Source organism: Podarcis melisellensis (genome assembly GCF_964234715.1).
Source record: "Podarcis melisellensis genome assembly, chromosome: 6".
Classification (NCBI taxonomy): domain Eukaryota; kingdom Metazoa; phylum Chordata; class Lepidosauria; order Squamata; family Lacertidae; genus Podarcis; species Podarcis melisellensis.
In genome coordinates, this window is record NC_138538.1 from 86,983,601 (window position 1) to 87,003,878 (window position 20,278).

The 20,278-nt window shown below is 46.2% G+C and overlaps 1 protein-coding gene across 9 annotated transcripts in view; it reads right to left on the bottom strand.

Moving 5' to 3' along the window:
- Positions 1-5,764: 5,764 nt before the first annotated feature.
- Positions 5,765-20,278, bottom strand: part of SWT1 (SWT1 RNA endoribonuclease homolog) — a 32,469-nt gene continuing 17,955 nt past the window's right edge. For 6 of the 9 annotated variants that reach the window (XM_081914838.1, XM_081914836.1, XM_081914839.1 and 3 more), the window contains 8 exons: positions 19,225-19,367; positions 18,754-18,892; positions 17,652-17,797; positions 15,947-16,149; positions 15,083-15,214; positions 10,576-10,642; positions 8,251-8,315; positions 5,765-6,925 (listed from right to left, as the gene is read on the bottom strand). In XM_081914838.1, the coding sequence (XP_081770964.1) occupies positions 6,820-6,925; positions 8,251-8,315; positions 10,576-10,642; positions 15,083-15,214; positions 15,947-16,149; positions 17,652-17,797; positions 18,754-18,892; positions 19,225-19,367 (1,001 nt within the window). In that variant the 3' untranslated portion in view covers positions 5,765-6,819. Of the gene's footprint in view, positions 6,926-8,250; positions 8,386-10,575; positions 10,643-15,082; positions 15,215-15,946; positions 16,150-17,651; positions 17,798-18,753; positions 18,893-19,224; positions 19,368-20,278 lie in introns of those variants that run through there. The other 3 variants (XR_014169292.1, XR_014169293.1, XM_081914840.1) reach the window with 3 other exon arrangements.

Here is a 20,278-nt window from a genome sequence, read left to right on the forward strand (position 1 = left end):
TTGCAGCCAGAATGCATCTTTCTTCCAGTATATGTGTCTGAGATCTGGTAGTTCCTAGTAAGTTATGTTAAAGAATCCCCTCTTCCCCAAAAAATGCAAACCTGAAAACTTTTAAAAGAGGCTTTAGCCATGTTCCCTGGTATGCCAGAGCTAAAGACCAGAAGCTCATTAAGAATTCTGAATAGACATGTAGCATGTAAGTTAAGTCTCATTATGCTTAATAGGGCTTAAAAGGTAAAAGGACCCCTGACCATTAGGTCCAGTCGTGGCCGACTCTGGGGTTGCAGTGCTCATCTCGCTTTATTGGCCAAGGGAGCCGGCGTACAGCTTCCGGGTCAAGTGGCCAGCATGACTAAGCCGCTTCTGGCGAACCAGAGCAGCGCACAAAAACGCCGTTTACCTTCCCGCCGGAGCGGTACCTATTTATCTACTTGCACTTTGACGTGCTTTCAAACTGCTAGGTTGGCAGGAGCAGGGACCGAGCAACGGGAGCTCACCCCGTCACAGGGATTCGAACCACTGACCTTCTGATCAGCAAGTCCTAGGCTCTGGTTTAACCCACAGCGCCACCTGTGTCCCTTAATAGGGCTTACTCCCAGGTAAAAGGGTACAGGATGGCAGACTTTGCTTGAGAGAAGGGTTCATGTGCTCTTAACAGCTCTATGGCAGGCAAAAAATCAGGTTGAAGCCTTTCCTAGCTTGGAAATACCAGTTATGGGGAAAACTTCACCATGATTGTACTTTCTCTAATTCTGAATTATGTCATGTCCTATGGCAGCCTTAGTGACCGGTGTCCCCAGTACTCCCTCAAAATTCAAACTGTCCAAAAAGCTTTGCAACCCCCGGTTTAGTTGACCGACGAATGTACAGGTAACAAAGAGAGCACAATTCAGCAGAGAACTGCTATTTAATAAAAGAACAGCTCAACTTATTAAGATCTTAACAATTTTTAAAAAGAATATCAGAATAAAAATAATATCAAATTTTATTTCAGTACATGTTAATACAATGAAAAGTTGGCTGCTGTTTAGGTAACAGCTATAAATGGGCTGAAAAAATAAGCTTTAGGTATGTGAGAGTATTGCCAATTTATGAGTTTGGACATAACAATATAAAACAACTAATTTTGGCTCTCACTTCAAGACCTATTCCACTTTTTTCCCAAAGCCCCTCTTCCATTTGCCAACATTCAGCAGAAACTCTAACCATGTGACCAGCACAGGTAGATAAGACAAAATACAGTATTTATTGACAATAAATTAAAAAAACAACTCTCCTCTGCAGTAGCTTGCACACACTGACTGCACCTAAGACATTGCTTATCCATAATCAATTAGAAACAAAACAAAAGCAATGGTTCCATGTGTCATTGAATATAGCACTATATTCTTCTGAACCCCAAAATGTGCATAGCCACAGTCAGTATCTTTATTTAATTAGTGAAATCCCTTTCAGTTTAGTGAGACTTCTCTAGGTCTATGGTCTGCTGCTCCTGGCCCCTCAAAGTCACAGATATCAGCCTTTTACTGTTTGCATCTAGCCATAATTGACTTGTAGAGATGGAAGGGCCCACGAAGTCCAACCCCCTGCAATGCAGGAATCTTTTGCCCATCGCTGCACTGACAACGTCGCATTTGCACAAGCATGTTGGGGGTTGTGGTATTCCTCCCTCCTGCATGTGCCTGTATGGAGAAAGACTGAACACACCTTGTGCCACCTTCTGTTTATCAAAACAGCCGCTTGCAGAAATTACCGTATTTTTCGCACGATTGGACGCACCGGACCATAGGACGCGCCTAGTTTTTTTGGGGGGAAATAAAGGGAAAAAAATTTCCCTTTATTTCCCCCCCAAAAGCAGGTCAGCGAAACCGAACCAGGTCGAGGAACAGCGGGATAGTGGCGCTGCGCCTCCCTGCTGTCCCCCGAGCTTGTGGGGCTAGCTGATGTCTGCCTAGCGCGCGGGGCGCTCTGCTTCAGGGCGCCCCACCCGCCGGGCGGCAGGCTGCTATCCGCAGCTTGGGGAGCCTTGCGGGGAACTGCTGCAGGGCTCCCCATGCTGCGGATGTATGCCTGGCGTGAGGGGCGCTCTGCTTTAGGGCGCCCCACCCGCCGGGCGGCAGGCTGCTATCCGCAGCTTGGGGAGCCTTGCGGGGAACTCCTGCAAGGCTCTCCACGCAGCGGATGTGTTCCCGAAGCGCCAGGCGCTCTGCTTTCAGGGCGCCCGACGCTCCGGGAAGCAGGCTGCTATCCGCAGCTTGGGGAGCCTTGTGGGGAACTGCTGCAGGGCTCTGCACGCTGCAGATGTCTGCCCGGTGCGAGGGGCGCTCTGCTTCAGGGCGCCCCACCCGCCGGGCGGCAGGCTGCTATCCGCAGCGTGGGGAGCCTTGCGGGGAGCTCCTGCAAGGGTCCCCACGCTGCGGGTGTGTTCCCGAAGCGCCGGGAGCTCTGCTTTCAGGGCGCCCGACGCTCCGCGAAGCAGGCTGCTATCCGCAGCCTAGACACGGCTAGCGGAGCGCTAATCCCGAAGCTTGGGGCGTGCGGAGCTCAGCGCGCCCCAAGCTTCTGGGCGCCGGCAAGGTCTCCGCTAGCCGTCGCGGGGCTCTCCCAGGGCTAGCGGAGACCTTGCCGGCACCCAGAAGCTTGGGGCGCGCTGAGCTCCGCACGCCCCAAGCTTCTGGATTAGCGCAGTGGTCCGCTAGCCCTGGGAGAGCCGGGCGACGTCGCGGGGCTCTCCCAGGGCTAGCGGAGACCTTGCCGGCACCCAGAAGCTTGGGGCGCGCTGAGCTCCGCACGCCCCAAGCTTCGGGATTAGCGCAGTGGTCCGCTAGCCCTGGGAGAGCCGGGCGACGTCGCGGGGCTCTCCCAGGGCTAGCGGAGACCTTGCCGGCACCCAGATGCTTGGGGCGCGCTGAGCTCCGCACGCCCCAAGCTTCTGGATTAGCGCAGTGGTCCGCTAGCCCTGGGAAAGCCGGGCGACGTCGCGGGGCTCTCCCAGGGCTAGCGGAGACCTTGCCGGCACCCAGAAGCTTGGGGCGCGCTGAGCTCCGCACGCCCCAAGCTTCTGGATTAGCGCAGTGGTCCGCTAGCCCTGGGAGAGCCGCGCGACGTCGCGGGGCTCTCCCAGGGCTAGCGGAGACCTTGCCGGCACCCAGAAGCTTGGGGCGCGCTGAGCTCCGCACGCCCCAAGCTTCTGGATTAGCGCAGTGGTCCGCTAGCCCTGGGAGAGCCGGGCGACGTCTCGGGGCTCTCCCAGGGCTAGTGGAGACCTTGCCGGCACCCAGAAGCTTGGGGCGCGCTGAGCTCCGCACGCCCCAAGCTTCTGGATTAGCGCAGTGGTCCGCTAGCCCTGGGAGAGCCGGGCGACGTCGCGGGGCTCTCCCAGGGCTAGCGGAGACCTTGCCGGCACCCAGAAGCTTGGGGCGCGCTGAGCTCCGCACGCCCCAAGCTTCGGGATTAATGCAGCGCTCCGCTAGCGGTGGGAGAGCTGGGTCTCCCACTCCTAGCGGATAGCTTCCTGAAGCCTGGAGAGCGAGAGGGGTCGGTGCGCACCGACCCCTCTCGCTCTCCAGGCTTCAGCGAAAGCCTGCATTCGCTCCATAGGACGCACACACATTTTCCCTTGCTTTTTAGGAGGGAAAAAGTGCATCCTATGGTGCGAAAAATACGGTATTTGAGCAAATTCCTCAAGGCAAGCCTTCCAAAACAGCGACGCAAAAATGCTTGTGTAGTATCCTTCTAAACAGAAAATGAAGCTGTGCAATGCAATCCTAGGTTCCTTCACTCAAAAGTAAATCATCCATTTACTTAGTTACTCCCAAACAAATATGCATAGGATTGCAATCGTAGCCTTGAGTTAAATTGACCGGGTGAAAGTCAAGTTTGCCAAGGTAGTTCCATACTGCGCCAGCATAGGGAACTCGCAATACACTTTAACAGTTCGCAAGTCCTGTGTTGCCATGACTAGGCCAGTGTAAAGGAGAAAAAATGGGAGTATTCATTACTTACTGCAAATGGCGTCTTCTCCACTTCTCATCTTCTTCCTTTGAGAGAAGGAAAGACATCCTATCTGGAACTTTTGTCTGTAGCAAAGTCCTGGGGAATGGGGAGTCCCCATCATATTCCTCAGAGGAATTAGAAGCACGCCGTGTGTCAAAGGTGCCTGTTTCAGGAGAGGGCTGGGAGGTCCACATTGCTTTCACAAGCTTGCTCAATGGTTTTAGAATGACTAGCCATTTTTTTGCCCTTGTTTCTAGCTACTTTGGCATAACAGTGGGGCGAATGCTTCTAAAGGCAGAATCTACTAAGGGCTGGAGGGGGCAGGAGTAAGCTATGGCATAAATTATTGGGGGGGGGGGGTAATACAAATACAATAAACGAATAAATAATAATGTTCAATTTTGCTTCAAAAGTGCAAGGCAGAGGTGTGGAGCACCGTCCAGTGGCAAGCGGTCATCAAACCAGTTCAAAATGGTCCCTGCCCCTTCCACCTTGGCAATACGTTTGCCAGTCATACTACGTGAGCAAATCCCAAGCTACATTTCTCTTCCACCAATTGCCTCTAGGAGCATCCACTCCAAGGGGTGGGGGCAGGGACGGGTGACTGGATCTCCAAATTTCATTGCGTAGTACTTCTGGGGAAAGCTTCCCTTCGGACCCACTGTAGTCATCAAGGTACGGCAGCTGTGCTCAAGGCACTGATACACACCTCACACAAGACAGTGAGATTTTAGCCTTGCTTCTATTCTGTCTCCCACGTAATGGCTTCTCCTGCCAGGACCCATGGCTGAGCAGGAAAAGGGGTAGGGAGAAGAGAGTGAAGAGGACAAGAAATAAACAATAGGGAAGAATATAATAAAGTGAAAAAATACTGTTTTAATTAAGAGAGGCTAGAAAGGATGAAATGCCAGAAATTCAATAATGGGATGAAGATATTGAACATTCTTCACCAAACTGGTGCCTACTAGATGTTTTCGACTACAGTGCCAATCAGCCCCAGCCAAATTTTCCACAGTTGATCACAGGTCCCTGTTCCAGAGAGTAGCTGGAGACAAACCCTCTCTGGTTGTATGCCTCCCATTGGACTGAGAATGGGTTCTTCGGGGTTTCCAAGCCTTCTCTCCTAGGATTCTGTAACCAGGGCCTGATCCTGCCTCTGCCACTCCACTGATGAGTTACCCCCGCTTTTGCACTAGCAAAAATGCTGCAGTGCTATTGCTATTGCTATTGCCCTTGCTCAGGATGCCAGAGGATTTGAAATCCTGCCTGCAGGCCTAGCCAGCGTCTGGCCTAACCACCTACAGTGGTGCCTCGCAAGACGAAATTAATTCGTTCCGCAAGTCTTTTCGTCTTGCGGGTTTTTCGTCTTGCAAGGCACGGTTTCTCATAGGAATGCATTAAAAATCAATTAATGCGTTCCTATGGAAGCCGAACCGCCTTCAGACCAGGTCTGGGGACAGTCTGTCCCCCGACCTCTTCTGAAGGCTGGCGGGGGCGAAAGTCTTTGCTTCCCCCCCGCCTGCCTTCCCATAGGGAAATCTCGGGGACCGCCAGCATTTTAAAAGCCCCGGACAGCGGAAAAGTCCTCCGCTGTCCGGGGCTTTTAAAATGCTGGCGGTCCCCGAGATTTCCCTATGGGCTTTCGTCTTGCGATGCAAGCCCATAGGGAAAATCGTCTAGCGAAGCGTCGCAAAAACCGAAAAACCCTTTCGTCTTGCGGGTTTTTCGTCTTGCGAGGCATTCGTCTTGCGGGGCACCACTGTACTGTGGTTAGGACCTCTGACCCACCAGTCTGCTTTCCCCAAACCACATCCCCCTACCCTTCAACTGATGTCAGATGCTGCATGGAGGGGGGGGAGGAATTACATGGTTGCAAAGGAACAACTGGGAGCCTTAGTGTGTGCTCCTAATTGCTCCTTGGTAAGCAAGGCTTGTCGGCACCCAGCAGCTGATCGGTGCTTACAAGTGAGCCTCGCTGGTGCAGTCGAGCCATGCCGAAAGCGGGGCTTGCTGTGAGCACCAATCAGTTGATTCACAGGCAAGTGATCCCACCCATCTGTCAAAAGTGGTTTGTGGGGTGGGGCTATGCTTTGTGTTTGAGAGGGAGCTTAGAGGGGTTCTAAGTGATTTCCACAGTTGCTGGTTGGTGCCTTACGTACCTAAGTGATGTGGGGGCCTCGTTGTAAGAGAGGTTGTGACTGATAGGAGACCACTGTGTTAGCAGGATCTCTGCTGAGGTAAGCTACCATCACTGCGATGTGGACTCTTTTTTCCCTGCTGCTATTTCTTTAGATAAATTGCACGTTATCTTAACAACCGTTTGGACCTTGCAAGTTTTTTTTTAAATGTACTGAAAAATCAGGATTGGGGGAAAAGGGGGTTTGCTCTTTACCCCCACACTACAGTCCCGAGTTTAAAAGTCTCGTGCTGAGTTATCCTGACTAAATCTGTCTCCCTCACTCTGCTGGCACCAATGGCAACACATACCTAGCACAAATATGAGCTTTGGGGAGATTTTAACACACACACCCCGCTGTGGGTCCCAATCCTAACCCTCACCCCCCTCCCCTCAGCAGCTGCTATATAGATAAGGGGTGGGTGGGGAAGAACAGCACCAAACTACGCAATTAATGTAACGTATAGTTTGGGACCTTAAGCATAGCTGCCGAGAGCGCAAATAATGCCGTTTAGTAACACTGCTCTAAGGTCCATCTTTGGCTGGGCCATCAAGCTGACGTGTTCCTTCACTGCAGGGGGTTGGTCTAGATGACCCGCAGGGTCCCTTCCAACTCTACAATTCAAAAGCTGCAGCTGACTGCACAATTAGAGCCAACCCCTGTTCTTTATCTCCAGACAGACAGATTCATAGCACTGTTTAATATTGTTGTCCAGTTGAGCTAGTTGGCCGCATCCAACCGATAAACGGTCCCTGGAGAAGGGAGGGGACGGGGGATGAGAGAAGAAAACGCATAGATTTAATTACTAAAACCTGTCCCAATGCGATCACTTTTTACCTTTTAACAACTTTTCAACTGCTTTGTTACGATGGCAGTACAGTCATACCTCGGGTTACAGAAGCGCCAAATCGCAACGTGCATCCTGCATGGATCACGTTCGCAACACGAGCATCCACTGTATTAGCTTCCAGATCATTTCTGGGTCCAATTCATAAGAGTGCTGGTTATGGCTTTGAAAACCCAAAACTGCTGAAGACCAGACTACTTGAAAGGCTGTCTTCTCCTACCTGAGTCTGCCCCATATATTGAAATCAGGACAGTCTCTACTCTGCATTTTCAATTTCTGCAGTTCAGCTGGTGTGGAGGAAGGAGAGTGTCTTTTTGGTGGCTACACCCAGACTCTGGAATTCCTTACTAAGGGAGATACTTTTACTTATTGGCTTTATTTTAATCAAGCCTTGGTGCTCTCTTTTCAATGTGCAACTCAGTTTATTACACTTCAGTTCCTACTCTTTATCCCTTGGGTTCTGTTTTCTTTTAATTGTAACGTATCAAGTACTGGCAACTAATAACACATGACATTTTATTGTCCTGAATTAGATGAAACAGGACAGTTCTGCCAATCAAGGCCATGTTAATAAGCTGCATAATTTTATTTCTATACAAAAATTTAATTGGAGACACACAGAAGCATAAAGGCTTTGGTTTGCATAAGCATTATGTTTTGCTCAGGTTACAATTGTATTGTTTCCCCCAGTTTTGCATTTATTAGCATCCAAACATTCTGCTCCACAGCAGCTGTGCTGAAAAGAAAAAAAACTGCTTTTTGTTTGATGCTAATTCAAATTATGATTTTGGAAAGCAATCAAGATTGTTTGATAACACAACTTAACAAGACTGTCTCTTTGAAAAACCACGGGGAACATAAAGGCAGCATATAAGGGCATGAACATTAATGCCTTAATTATGCCCTCTTTCAAATATCCGAACACTGCTTGATTACAGGATAAAAAGCAAGGTTCAACACAAGGTATGTTTCACTGAAAGATCTTAAAATAATACATCTGTTTCAGATGATGTTTTGTACATTTACTCTATTAAGTACACAGGAATACTGAAGATAAGATTCAGACTGTTGCTGTCAAGAAATCCCAATATCACTATTTTGCAAACTAAAATTACTCTGTTCTGAAAGGAAGAGGGGAGGCTGCCACATAGAATATGTTTTCAACATAATGAAAAAACAAGTGAAAAAGGATTGTGGCCAGTAATTACAGATGTATAAAAAGTAGCTTACTTGTACACCTCTTGGGAAATGCAGTCATAAAGTTCCTCAGCAGTAAATTTCGTATTATTGTGCATCTATGAAGGAGGGGAAAAACCACACTGAAATGTCTAGGAAGACTCGCCCGTCATGAAATGTGGATATTAGCTGTTGGAAATTATTCATCGCTGTAAAAGAACTAAAGGCTGCTTCAGATTATCTTTTTATTGAAGTCCTTAAAACACGAGTTGTCACTCAGCCCCTTTGCCAAGTCAAGCCACAGTCCCTGCACTTTGCCAGTCTGGTGTGCAAAACAAGTGTGAAAAAAGCGGCATCTTTGGCAAAATAATTTGCTGGGCTGGCAGTCTACTTTACAGGGTATGAGATGCTGACCCATCACTCCAGAGCACTTATTGAGCAGTATGGTACCAATCAATGCCACTTAAGATTGACTAGAGAAAGGGAAACAAGCTCATGGGTGAAAGAAATGGCAGCTGAAAGATATACTTATTGATGCAGACCAGCACAGCAGACAGCCATTAGTTCAATACACACAAGGCATCTCTTCCAAAGCAAACTTCTATTGGTCTCTGTAGAGTCTATATTCCCATAATTTAAAGGCTAGCAAAGTCTGTTAGTGAGGTTCTTTGCCCAATGGCGTTATCTGCATCCAATACCACAAAGCTGAAATTTGGTGGCCGACTAATAACTTGGCAGTCTGCATTTGTTTTCTCCTGCAAATGTTTTGGTCACCTTACTCATAAGAAGCTGCCTTGAATTATATCTCTTTATCCTAGCTCTAACCAATCAATCAATATGAAACAAGAAAGAAAATATATGGTGTTTTCCTGTGGCTTAATAATTGTGGACTCAGACAGCAAATGGAGCTGCGTATTCAGTAATGTGGTGATGTCAAATTCACTCTAGAACGAAGCTGTAAAGAAGTTTAGAGAAAACCCAGCCAAGAGGAAAGAAGTGGTGTTGTCACATATTCTTAAGAGGCTCTAAGCCACTTTTCTATGGTTACAGTTCTGGTTCAGTCTCTGGGGAACAGCATGCAGTGATGAATCAGGCAGTGAAATATCAACCACCTTGGAAATGGAAGTCTCCCTTGCTTGGCTCAAATGAAAATGTGCTTCTGTCTTGGTGAACTGAATCACTGAAATTATGGAACTACACTAGACCTCTAAAAGGAAACAACTTCTAATACAAAGCTAAATTATGGGCTACATAAATGCATCCTGTTGCGTTGGGTGTTCAAGCCAGTGAGAGTCTGCTAAGCAAAACCATGAGTGGCCATAGAGGAACCTTTCCACTCTTATTTCTCCTTACCATAAAAAGGGGTATGCCCAGCTGCTGAGTGGAGGGTCGCCCACGACAACATCAACAGCCAATACCTTTGCCATGACAATCGTCCACACTCAGCAACTGCGCATGACGCCAATTGCTGCCACCTCCACCTTCACACAGCAAAAGAGGTGGAAAGGGGTGCCCCTTCCCCTTTATCACGTCCCCATGGCACTGGCTGGTTCCCCTTAGCAAACCAGCTCACTGGCTGCCATAGTATCCAGGTGGCATTAAGTTCTACTAACAGAGCACTTTGCTCTCAATCTGAACTTGGATGTCTTCTGCCAAGGATATTCCATCTCAGGTTTGTTGGCTGCTAAAATACAGCCAGCAGCTCCAAGTGATGGTTTCTGGGAATGTGCTGGGCCACTGTGGGCTGTGTGAGCTGGCCCAATGATCCTATGGTGGTTTCTTCCTATGCTGCTCAGTAAACACTGGGTGTCTGAGGTCTGAAGTAGTCCCATGTGACCTTGGTCTTCCAACATTACAGAGTGGCAAAGAAAAGAGCCACAGTGCAGCACTCTCATTCCTGGTTAGCAACAATTCTCGGGTTTAATATTGGTTTTAGAAAGCTCTGCGACTATCCAGAATTAAGAACGAGTTGCTTGACTTACGGATATTACGGACTAACAATATATACTAGAATGTGTAAATGCAGAGGCAGCCAGAAACATGTTTCTAGACTTGCAGGGAGCCGAATGGGAAAATCTCGGCTGCCAGTTTAATCCGCCATCCCCATAGGAGCTGGCTTGATTTAGACAGCTCTACGGGTTCATGTGATGTGAGCTATGGTCACAAAGTAAACTTACAGGATTTTGCTTCCCAAATTGTGTGACGATACCTTAAGCATTTGGGGGACACTTCATGTTTCCCATTTCAAGGAAGAAATTATTAGACTGGCCTGGTAATCAGTCTGCCCTGGACTATCTGCACACAAAATTTCAGGGTTTTGGGTCGACATAAAGTACTCGTAACACCTACAAAATACTTTAAAGGGGAAATCAAACCTACCTTATTATTAGTTAAAAAGCTATAGAGAGCCCAGACATCTTGAAAGCTACTGTTTGGCACTAAAACCCTGAAAAAGATAAGAACAAACAGTGGAAAACTCATTAAAGGATTTTAAACATGGATGACCCAATGACACAAGAAGTTCACATCACTGCTTATACCGCATGAATGAGGTTCTTATTTATTTAGTTATTTATTTGTTGCCTTTTTCCCCCTGACAAGGCTCAGAAAAGCAACTTACAGATAAAAACAAGAACTGCTAAGAACATAGAAAACTGATCATTAAAATACAATTAAACACCGATAGAATTAAAGCTATATAAAATCATCTTAAAACACGTGTTCTTAATTTGTATATTCGGGCAGTAGGGGATTCAATTACTGAAATGTGCTCTGTTTGGGGATTCCCTTAATATTGGTCCAGAAATTGCAACTAGTGCAGAATGCTGCAGCAAAGCTATTGAAGGGGGAGCCCTATTGACAGCACATCGCACGTGCTACTGGGTCACATTTAAGGGCTTGCCTTTGGCATAGAAAGCCCTGAATAACTCGGGACCAGGACACCTTACTTTGCACATTCCTGCCCAGTCATGTCAACTCTCAGGAGAAACACTACTGAAGACATAAGAAGACCCCTGCCAGTTAGGCCAAAGATTTATCTATCCTAGCACCTTGTTCTCACAGTGGCCAACCCGATGTATTACAAACAGGGTATGAGGATTAACAGGAAACCTCTGTTGTATTTCAGGTCCAATGCCACAGCCTCATGACCATTATACACTTCGCAACATATCTTATCCTGTCCAAAATATTACTCTTCATCATATTGAAGGGGCCGGAAATCCCAACTTCACTCTCTACCTCCTCCCTACTTTTCTGCTTCTTTTTTGCAGAAACTTTGCTTAGAGATTTTAACTCCTAAGTGCAGGCCTAACTAGTGCATGATTCATGGGTTACAGTATGTAACAAGCGATGTCTGACATGTATGAATGCCTCTCCTCCTAAGCATTCAGCATTGACCTTCTAAGCCACAGAGGGCTCCTTGTCCTTTTCTTGTGGCTTTCAACCCTGCCTATATTTTTCTTCCTAACACCTTGTAGAAATCTTCCAAATGACCCTGGTTCACACTGCAGTATGATTTTAATTTAAAGCAATTTTCCCAGTTCACAGTTCATTAGCACAAAGGAAATGCCTATAAAACCTGTGATTAAAAAAATACATATTGCTGCCTCCCCCAGCGCTTCGAATATTGGACAGCTTTAGCATACTCAGGAATCAAAGTTTTATGTCTCTTTTGTAGGACGCATATACTTTTTTGTGTGCTCTGCAAAGGAACTCAAAAGATCCAGTTCTTGCTGCACACTTTGTTCTATAGACTACTCAAGGTTCTCTCTGCTTAACCCAGAGTATAACAATTATTTTCATCTACAGCCAAATCTCTTCATATATCTTCTGCTGTCTCCTAAATCGCCATTAGATGGCAGCAGACATTTGCACACCATTAATCTAGAGCAGTGTTTCTCAGTTCGACCCTCAGGCTACTTTCAGGTGGGCCCTGTGCAGTGGCATAGGATGGGGGGTGCAGGGGGGGCCGGCCGCACCGGGCGCAACATCTGGGGGTTAGGGTTAGGGGGCGCAAATCCACGGGTTAGGGGGCACAAATTACTTGCCTTGCCCCGGGTGCTGACAACCCACACTACGCCACTGGCCCTGTGGACTCATCCATCCTTACTTTATGCCCAATTCCGTATTTGACAACATTTTGTGATTCTGCTCCTACATCACCTTTTTTGGTAGGTGATTGGCATCAGTAATTTTCAGCCATCTCAAGTGGGCTCTGAGAGCAGAGATGTTTGAGAACGCCTGCACTATATTGCAAAATGTATGTGTGTGATTCAGGACTTTAGCTATTAAAAATCCCTTGGTGCAATCTGACTCCTGAATGTGAAAGCCTCCTTCAGATTACCCATATTCACTTTGTAATTCAAACCGCGCACAGAACCAATGCACAGCCCTAGTACCGACCGGAATACATGGCATCAAGCCCTGTGGAAGCAGAAAGTAGGCCCACACAGCAGACGACTGACCGCGGTGGCAAGTACTGACCCAAGAACATATTATGCATAATGATTTGTTTACCAAAGTTTTTACTTAATTACTGAATTTCATGTATGTGACTGCCGGTTGGCTAACGGCAGCATTTTTGAGGAGGAATGTTTTGTGGCACCTAAATGTACATGTCCACAAATTCGCAGCAGCAGACCCAAGTTTTCTAGTGTTTATTTTTTATAAAAAGTTGAAAAAAAATCACACACCAAAGAAGATTGGCATTAGATTGACAACCTTCCAAAACAGTTAATGAGAAGGACTGAGATCCTATATCTATTTGTATGCAGTAAAAAAAAATAAAGTTAATTTTTTTATAGAAGTGCTTCCGTACCATCCTTGGTTGGTCCCACCTCTTAGCAGGTCACCTGCTAAAATCTTGTATGTGTGTGGATTACAGTGGTACCTTGTCTAGCGTCCGCCTCCTCGTGCGCCTGTTCCGTCGAACGTCTGCGGCAAACCTGGAAGTACCAGAACAGGTTACTTCCGGGTTTGCCACTTGCACATGTGCAGAAGCACTAAATCGCACTTCGCACAAGTGCAGAAGCACAAACCGCTCCGTGTGCATGAGCAGACACGGCGCTTTGTCAGCGTCCTTTTCAGCCAGCAACCGGGGCTCCAGAACGGATCCTGGTCGCAAAACGAGGTACTACTGTAATTTGGCATAAAAAATAAAGCTAACTTTATAACTTCTTTATACAGTAGTACCTCAGGTTAAGGACTTAATTCGTTCCGGAGGTCCGTTCTTTATAAAACAAACTCAATGTGGCTTTTAAAAATCATAAAAGTCACAACACATAACAAAATAGTTCAAATACAATAAAGTTCACATCACCAAAATCATAAAAACCACGAGCATGATAAAACAATTCAAATATAGGCACCTTGCCTTGTGAAATACTAGTACCAATACATGAAAGTGGAGGTTCAGTTTTTGGAACTAGCTAACAGGTACTGTATTTTTCGCTCCATAAGACACACTTTTTTCCTCTTAAAATCTAAGGGGAAATGTCTGCGCATCTTATGGAGCGAATGTGTGGCCCCAGGGGCTGGGGGGGAACCCGGGCTTCCCCGCCAGTCCCACAAGCTCAGGGAGCAGCAGGAAGGCTGCATGCAGCCTTCCCGCTGCTGCCCAACCTGCTCTTTGGAGCTGGCGGGGGAAAGCCAGGCTTCCCCCACCGCCAGCTCCGGGTAGCAGGTCGAAAGGAACCAGAAGCCTCCGGAGCACAGCGGGAACTCCCGCCGCGCTCCGGAGGCTTCGGATTGCCTTCACTGAAGCCTGGAGAGCGAGAGGCGTCGGTGTGCAGCGACCCCTCTCGCTCTCCAGGCTTCCAAGGTAGCCGCCTGAAGCCTCCAAAGCGCAGCAAGCACTCCCGCTGCGCTCCGGAGGCTTCGGGTTGCCTTCACTGAAGGCGACTGAACACACCTTGTTTTAGAGGGGGAGAACAAGAAGAAAAAAATCTCCCCCTCTCTGCGCAGTGCCCCTTCAGCAAAGCAGCAGGAGAAATGGAAGGGGCTCCGTTTCTCCTGCCGCTTCGCTGAAGGGGCGCTGCGCAGAGAGGGGGAGACTTTTTTTTTCTTGTTCTCCCCCTCTAAAACAATGTGCGTCCTATGGTCGGGTGCATCCTATAGAGCGAAAAATACAGTAGTTGCTAACAGGCAACTATGAAGAAGAAGGAGAGTTTGGATTTGATATCCCACTATCACTACCCGAAGGAGGCTCAAAGCGGCTAACATTCTCCTTTCCTTTCCTCCCCCAGAACAAACACTCTGTGAGGTGAGTGGGGCTGAGAGACTTCAGAGAAGCATGACTAGCCCAAGGTCACCCAGCAGCTGCATGTGGAGGAGCGGAGACACGAACCCGGTTCCCCAGATTACGAGTCTACCGCTCTTAACCACTACACCACACTGGCTCTCCAATGGGTATTATTTCAGATACCTGGGATCAATACACAATCACAAGCTAAAAGTACCAAGAAACGTATTTCAACACAGTGGCTCCAACAAACAGCTGTGAAGACATGAGATTACACATCAGAGTAACATACAGGCAATTTCCCACTTATGCACTTTTGACTCGTGTGCAACCGTGTACACCTGCAGTGCCGGGAAATAAATAAATATTTCCATTTAAACTGCGAAAAGGTGCGCAAAGGGTAAAAACAACCTGAAAAAGAGCACAAAAACTGCAAAAATGGTACGAAAAGAGCGGGGGGGGGGAGAGATGGCTTATAAGTGCTCCTGGTTTTTAAAAGTTTTTCAATGGTTTGCAGAGGGTTTAGAGGGTTTCACAGGTTTTTAGATGGTGTTCCCCACTATTCATAATTTCACGGTTATCTGGGGACGTAACCCCCACATAAGTGGGAGTCACCTGCACACCCTTCAGCTTACATAAACTTACTGCCGAATTCCTGCTAGGATTTCGCTCACTGCCGTCATTAACTTCTGCAGACCGACGAAAGCGTCTTTGAACGAGTGCATATTCTGAATGGTGGTACCCGTATTGAGGTCCAGCTTCTGGAAAAGTTCTAGACTAAGAAAAATAAAAGAATGAATTTTAAAATGGGCAATGAACTACCTATTGTCCTAGACAGAAATGGGGTGGCGAGGCAAGGATGGAAAGAGAGAGAGAGAAAACCCAGACAGACAGAATCAGAGGCAGGAAATCCTATTGCATGTATACGGATTCTTTTTCAAAAGAGCTCACTGAAGCATTCTGTCTAATCCGATTCATAAATTCATAGTGAACAAGGGTATAGCTGCTGTGATAATAGGACTATTTCCTCAGAAAGACACACAACCTTTTGCATTAAGTTTCCATTGCAGAAGTTTTTAAACAACTACTGAGCTGTTTAAAATTCTCCTTCAGATGTATGCATTGCCATCTTCCAGTTTGCACTAACTTTTTTTTTAAAAAAAAACTTTTTGCCATCAAACCTTGTGGTTGACTGAAGCCCACTTCACAGATTATGTTTTTACAGTTTTCATTAAGGGCTTGTTCACACATGCATTTGCAGTGACTGTATCAGGTGACAGCATGCATATATGAAGGAGTCACCACTGATGAACCAGTACAGCCAGAACTTCCAAATAATCTCTTCTCTTCTATGAACATAATTTTCTTGACAGTGGATTAAATTCACAAATTTGACCGCCAGTCATCAAGCAGCATACAAGCACATCTGCACTAACCCTAGGATACTTTTTGCCTAAAAATAAGACAACCTTGATTTCAAGAAGAACCCTCTCTTTCAGCTTTTATTACCTGAATAGGTTTATTGTGTTCCAGACGCTTTCAAGGACAGACCAGATTTCCACATGCCTGTTTCCTTGGGCTAAAGGCTTAGGTGACAAGGACGCATCTACATCCTGAGTGTGCTGGGTCAAAGCTCCATCTTCCATTTGTTCACAAGCAGTAGTTCCTGAAGTAGATTTGAGGGTGTCTGGAGTATTTGGTCCAGCACCTGGCTGAATATTATGAAAATATAGCAAGCAAGCAGTAAATATACTGGATCTGATGTGCTAAAGCTGCAAGCTACCTGATTTTTAAAAGGAATGACACCCTAAGACTAATATAACCACAGTAAAAATGAGATTTACTTCAAATCATTTCACTGACTTAAAGACATTTATATACCACCCTTCATACTTTGACCCAAAGTATTTCACAAGAACATCAGTGCAGGGGCCCCCTAATTTTTGACATTACCGTATTTTTCACTCCATAGGGCGCACCTGGCCATAGGGCGCACCTAGTTTTCAGAGGGAGAAATCAAGGGAAAAAATATTATTCCCCCCCCCCCCAGCTCTGGGAGCAGTGGACAGGCTGTGCGCAACCTGTGCACTTCTCCCAGACCTTCTCCCTGCTTTTGCAGGAGGTGGGGAATTCCTGCAAAAGCCCACAGGAGCCACACACCCTTTAAGAAGCGCACGGCTCCTGCGGGCTTTTCTACGAGGAGAGAGAAGGGACTGACGCAGCCAGTCAGTCCCTTGTCCCCCCTCGGGGAAAAGCCCCCAAGAGCGGCGCGTTCTGTAAAGGGTGCGCGGCTCCTGCAGGCTTTTCTACGATGGGGGAATTCCCGCACCTCGTAGAAAAGCCAGCAGAAGCCACACACCCTTTAAAGAGCGCGTGGCTTTTGCATGCTTTTGCGGGAGGTGGGGGAATTCCCCAATCTCCCGCAAAAGGCCACAGGAGCCACACACCCTTTAAGGAGCGCACGGCTCCTGTGGGCTTTTCAACCAGGAGGGAGAAGGGACTGACACGGCCAGTCAGTCCCTTCTCCCTCCTCGGGGAAAACCCTCAAAGAGGTCGGGGAGCAGCGCAAAGGCAGCGCACCGCCTTCCCGCTGCCCCCTAAACTTTTGGGGCTGGCAGTGGGTGGAAGCACAGCTTTCCCCCACCGCCAGCCTCAAAACCAGGTCGGGTAGCAGCGCAGAGGTGGCACATCGCCTTCCCCCTGCCCCCCGAGCTTGAGTGCCCCCTGAGCCTCAAAGATCCCTGAAGCCTTTGGAGTGCAACGGGACCTCCCAAAGGCTTCGGTTTCCTTTCGCTGACCCAAAGCCTTTGGAGCGCAGCGAGAGTTCCCACTGCACTCGAAAGGCTTGAGGCTTCCGGGACAGCCTTTGTAGCCTCCGGAGGGCAGCTCCTGGCTTTCAACTCCTCCCAGGCAGGGGCTGACCCAAGAGTCTAGCAGACTCGCCCACCCTTATCCATTCCCCTGCAAGAAAATGATAAAAGCAAACACATTTTGTTCAAAAGTTACATCTGAGATTTATTTTGACCATCTGTTCCACAGATGACATTGAAAGTGTATTTCAAGTTGCCATTAAAAAGAAGTTTTCTAACACAAGTAGCTTTTAACCCTGGATGATGATGATGATAAATAAGCAGCAGCAACGTTGCTGCTGTAATCACATACATGCATGTGCATGTAATAGGAATGACTTCTGTCAAAACTAAGCAGCTCTTACCTTGTCAAGTGTCTTGAGCAGTTTATTCACCTGAGCTAAAGCCTTGGGAAGGATACCATCATATTCTGATCTTGAGCTGAACTCCTCCAACAGCATTTTAGATTCCTGGAGCACCTCATTCACTGTTGAAGGTTTAACCACAGAAGCTGAGAGAGAGAGAGAGAGAGAGAGAGAGAGAGAGAGAGAGAGAGAGAGATGTTAAGGAGGAAAATGTTGAAAGAGGACAGGAAACAAAATACAACCATACCATAAGTAATCCTCAAATACAACCCACTATATTTGCAATTTGAACTATTCAGGAACAACAAGTGATAAGCAGTGCATTCAAAGGGTGCTCTCATGTTGCTACCATCTACCACTGACACACATCTCCTGAAGATCCTGGATCTAGCAGGGACTCACTACAATTCTGCATGACTTGGGAGGTCACCAAAACCTTCTAGCATCACAGAACCACAGAAGGGAATATGCTGGTGGTCAATATGTACATATTTTTAATGGACCAACTACAGGGTGCTTTTGGGAACCTCAAAATACCTTTGGCATCATATAGGTACACAAAAACGTTTGGGTGTAGCCCACAGATTAGCCACTCCTGCTATACACTGAACTCAAGAGACTTAATTTTGAGTAAACATGCTTAAGACTGCACTTCTGTTCTACAAATGAATCCTATTATATTTTAGTAATTTGGGAGTGCTTGGGATTGCTAGAAACCTGTATCATAGCTCTGAAGGTTCCTTGGAGGAAGCCATGATAAACACATTTGAGGTTTTCAGTACCGATATGCCCTTTGGCGCAGGTTTTGGGATTTCAAACACCGTATTTTTCGCTCTATAAGACGCACCAGACCACAAGACGCACCTAGTTTTTGGAGCAGGAAAACAAGAAAAAAATATTCTGAATCTCAGAAGCCAGAACAGCAAGAGGGATCACTGGCAGTGAAAGCAGCAATCCCTCTTGCTGTTCTGGCTTCTGGGATAGCTGTGCAGCCTGCATTTGCTCCAAAAGACGCACACACATTTCCCCTTACTTTTTAGGAGGAAAAAGTGAGTCTTATAGAGCAAAAAAAAGGTAGTTTAAAGGGTTAACATTTTCTTACCTTTACAGAGATGTTCATGTAGATATTCAATGATTGAAAGAAAGTTTCTTGATATAACCATTCCAAAAACAGCCATCCAGTGTTTTTTGTAGCACTCCAACACCTTTGCTAATGTCCAGGGCGGGTGATGATACACTACCTAAGAAAAAAAGGGGGGGAGTTCAAATATTAATCTCTGAGATAATTTAGTGGTCAGATTTCCATTTCTTGAAGTATGAATTATTGTCAGACCTTATCAATTTTACGTAACTCCCTTCCGGTTGAAGGGACAGCACATTCACTGTGACTGTGCAAACTCTGAACCAACGGCTCAGACATTCTACAAACATTTATGAAGAGTGTATTCCAAAACTTGCTCAAATTTGCAAGGTTTCTTCTTAAGCAGACATTTGACACACCTAATCTGGCCCACAGGCTAGAGGCTCTGCATCCCTGTTTTAAAAGCATGTAAGAATACTTGAAGGTAATCACCTCTTCCCAAAGGTCTCCAAAAGCAATCTTCATTTCAGTTTCCAGTATACAAGATAAAACTTCTTGCAAGCTTTCCTTAATGTCATCAACAATCGTTGGAACAGGACCAGCAAATTTATCCCCAGCCTTCTGGGTTATCATATCTGTTAAGCAAGCACAATGGATCTTAAATTCCTTGATCACTTGAGGCTATAAAACATCAAAACATTAACAATTAAGTCTCATTAACAGTCTGCTTAAAATTTCACTGCCATTTGCTTGCTTCAAAAGCCCTCCCTTTCCTATTTTAGAAACTATATCCACTTCCAGAGGGGTAGGTATGTCAGTCTCTTGCAGCAATAAAACAATGAAGAGTCTTGTGGCGCCTTAGAAGGTATTTAAATATACCCTTTTGAAGAAACCAGAGGCCTTTCTCCTGGGCATAGTTGACCAATCGGTGTTAAAGAAGGATAGAACTTTCTTTATGTATGCCACAACAGCAGCAAGAATACTTATCGCAAAATATTGGAAGACACAAGATCTACCCACTTTGGAAGAATGGCAGATGAAAGTGATGGAATTGGTGGAAATGACTGGCAGGATTCAAGACCAGGGAGAAGAGTCAGTGGAGGAAGATTGGAAGAAATTTAAAGACTATTTACAGAGATATTGTAAAAATAAGGAATTTTAGAATAATGTTGGATTGGAACTAAGTGGTTTCTAGCTGTGATGGGTTAAAAGAATACGAAAAAATGGGTTTATATAAGTAAAAATCTAAGATTGTAATAATTTAAGAATAAGATTTGGGTAACATAAAGAGGGAAAGAAATTGTTGAATTAATAATTTGATATGGAATACAAAAAAGGGTGGTATGAGGAGGTCCGAGAAACAAGTAAATGAAAATTAAGGAGATGGAAAGAAGGATTGTTTTTAACAATTTTTGTTGGATATTTTTTCTTTTTTCTGTTTTTTTTCTTTTTTGTAATGTAAAATCTTTAATAAAAATTATTATAAAAAAAGAAGAAGAGTCTTGTGGCGCCTTTAAAACTAACCTTTTTATTTTTAAAAAATGGC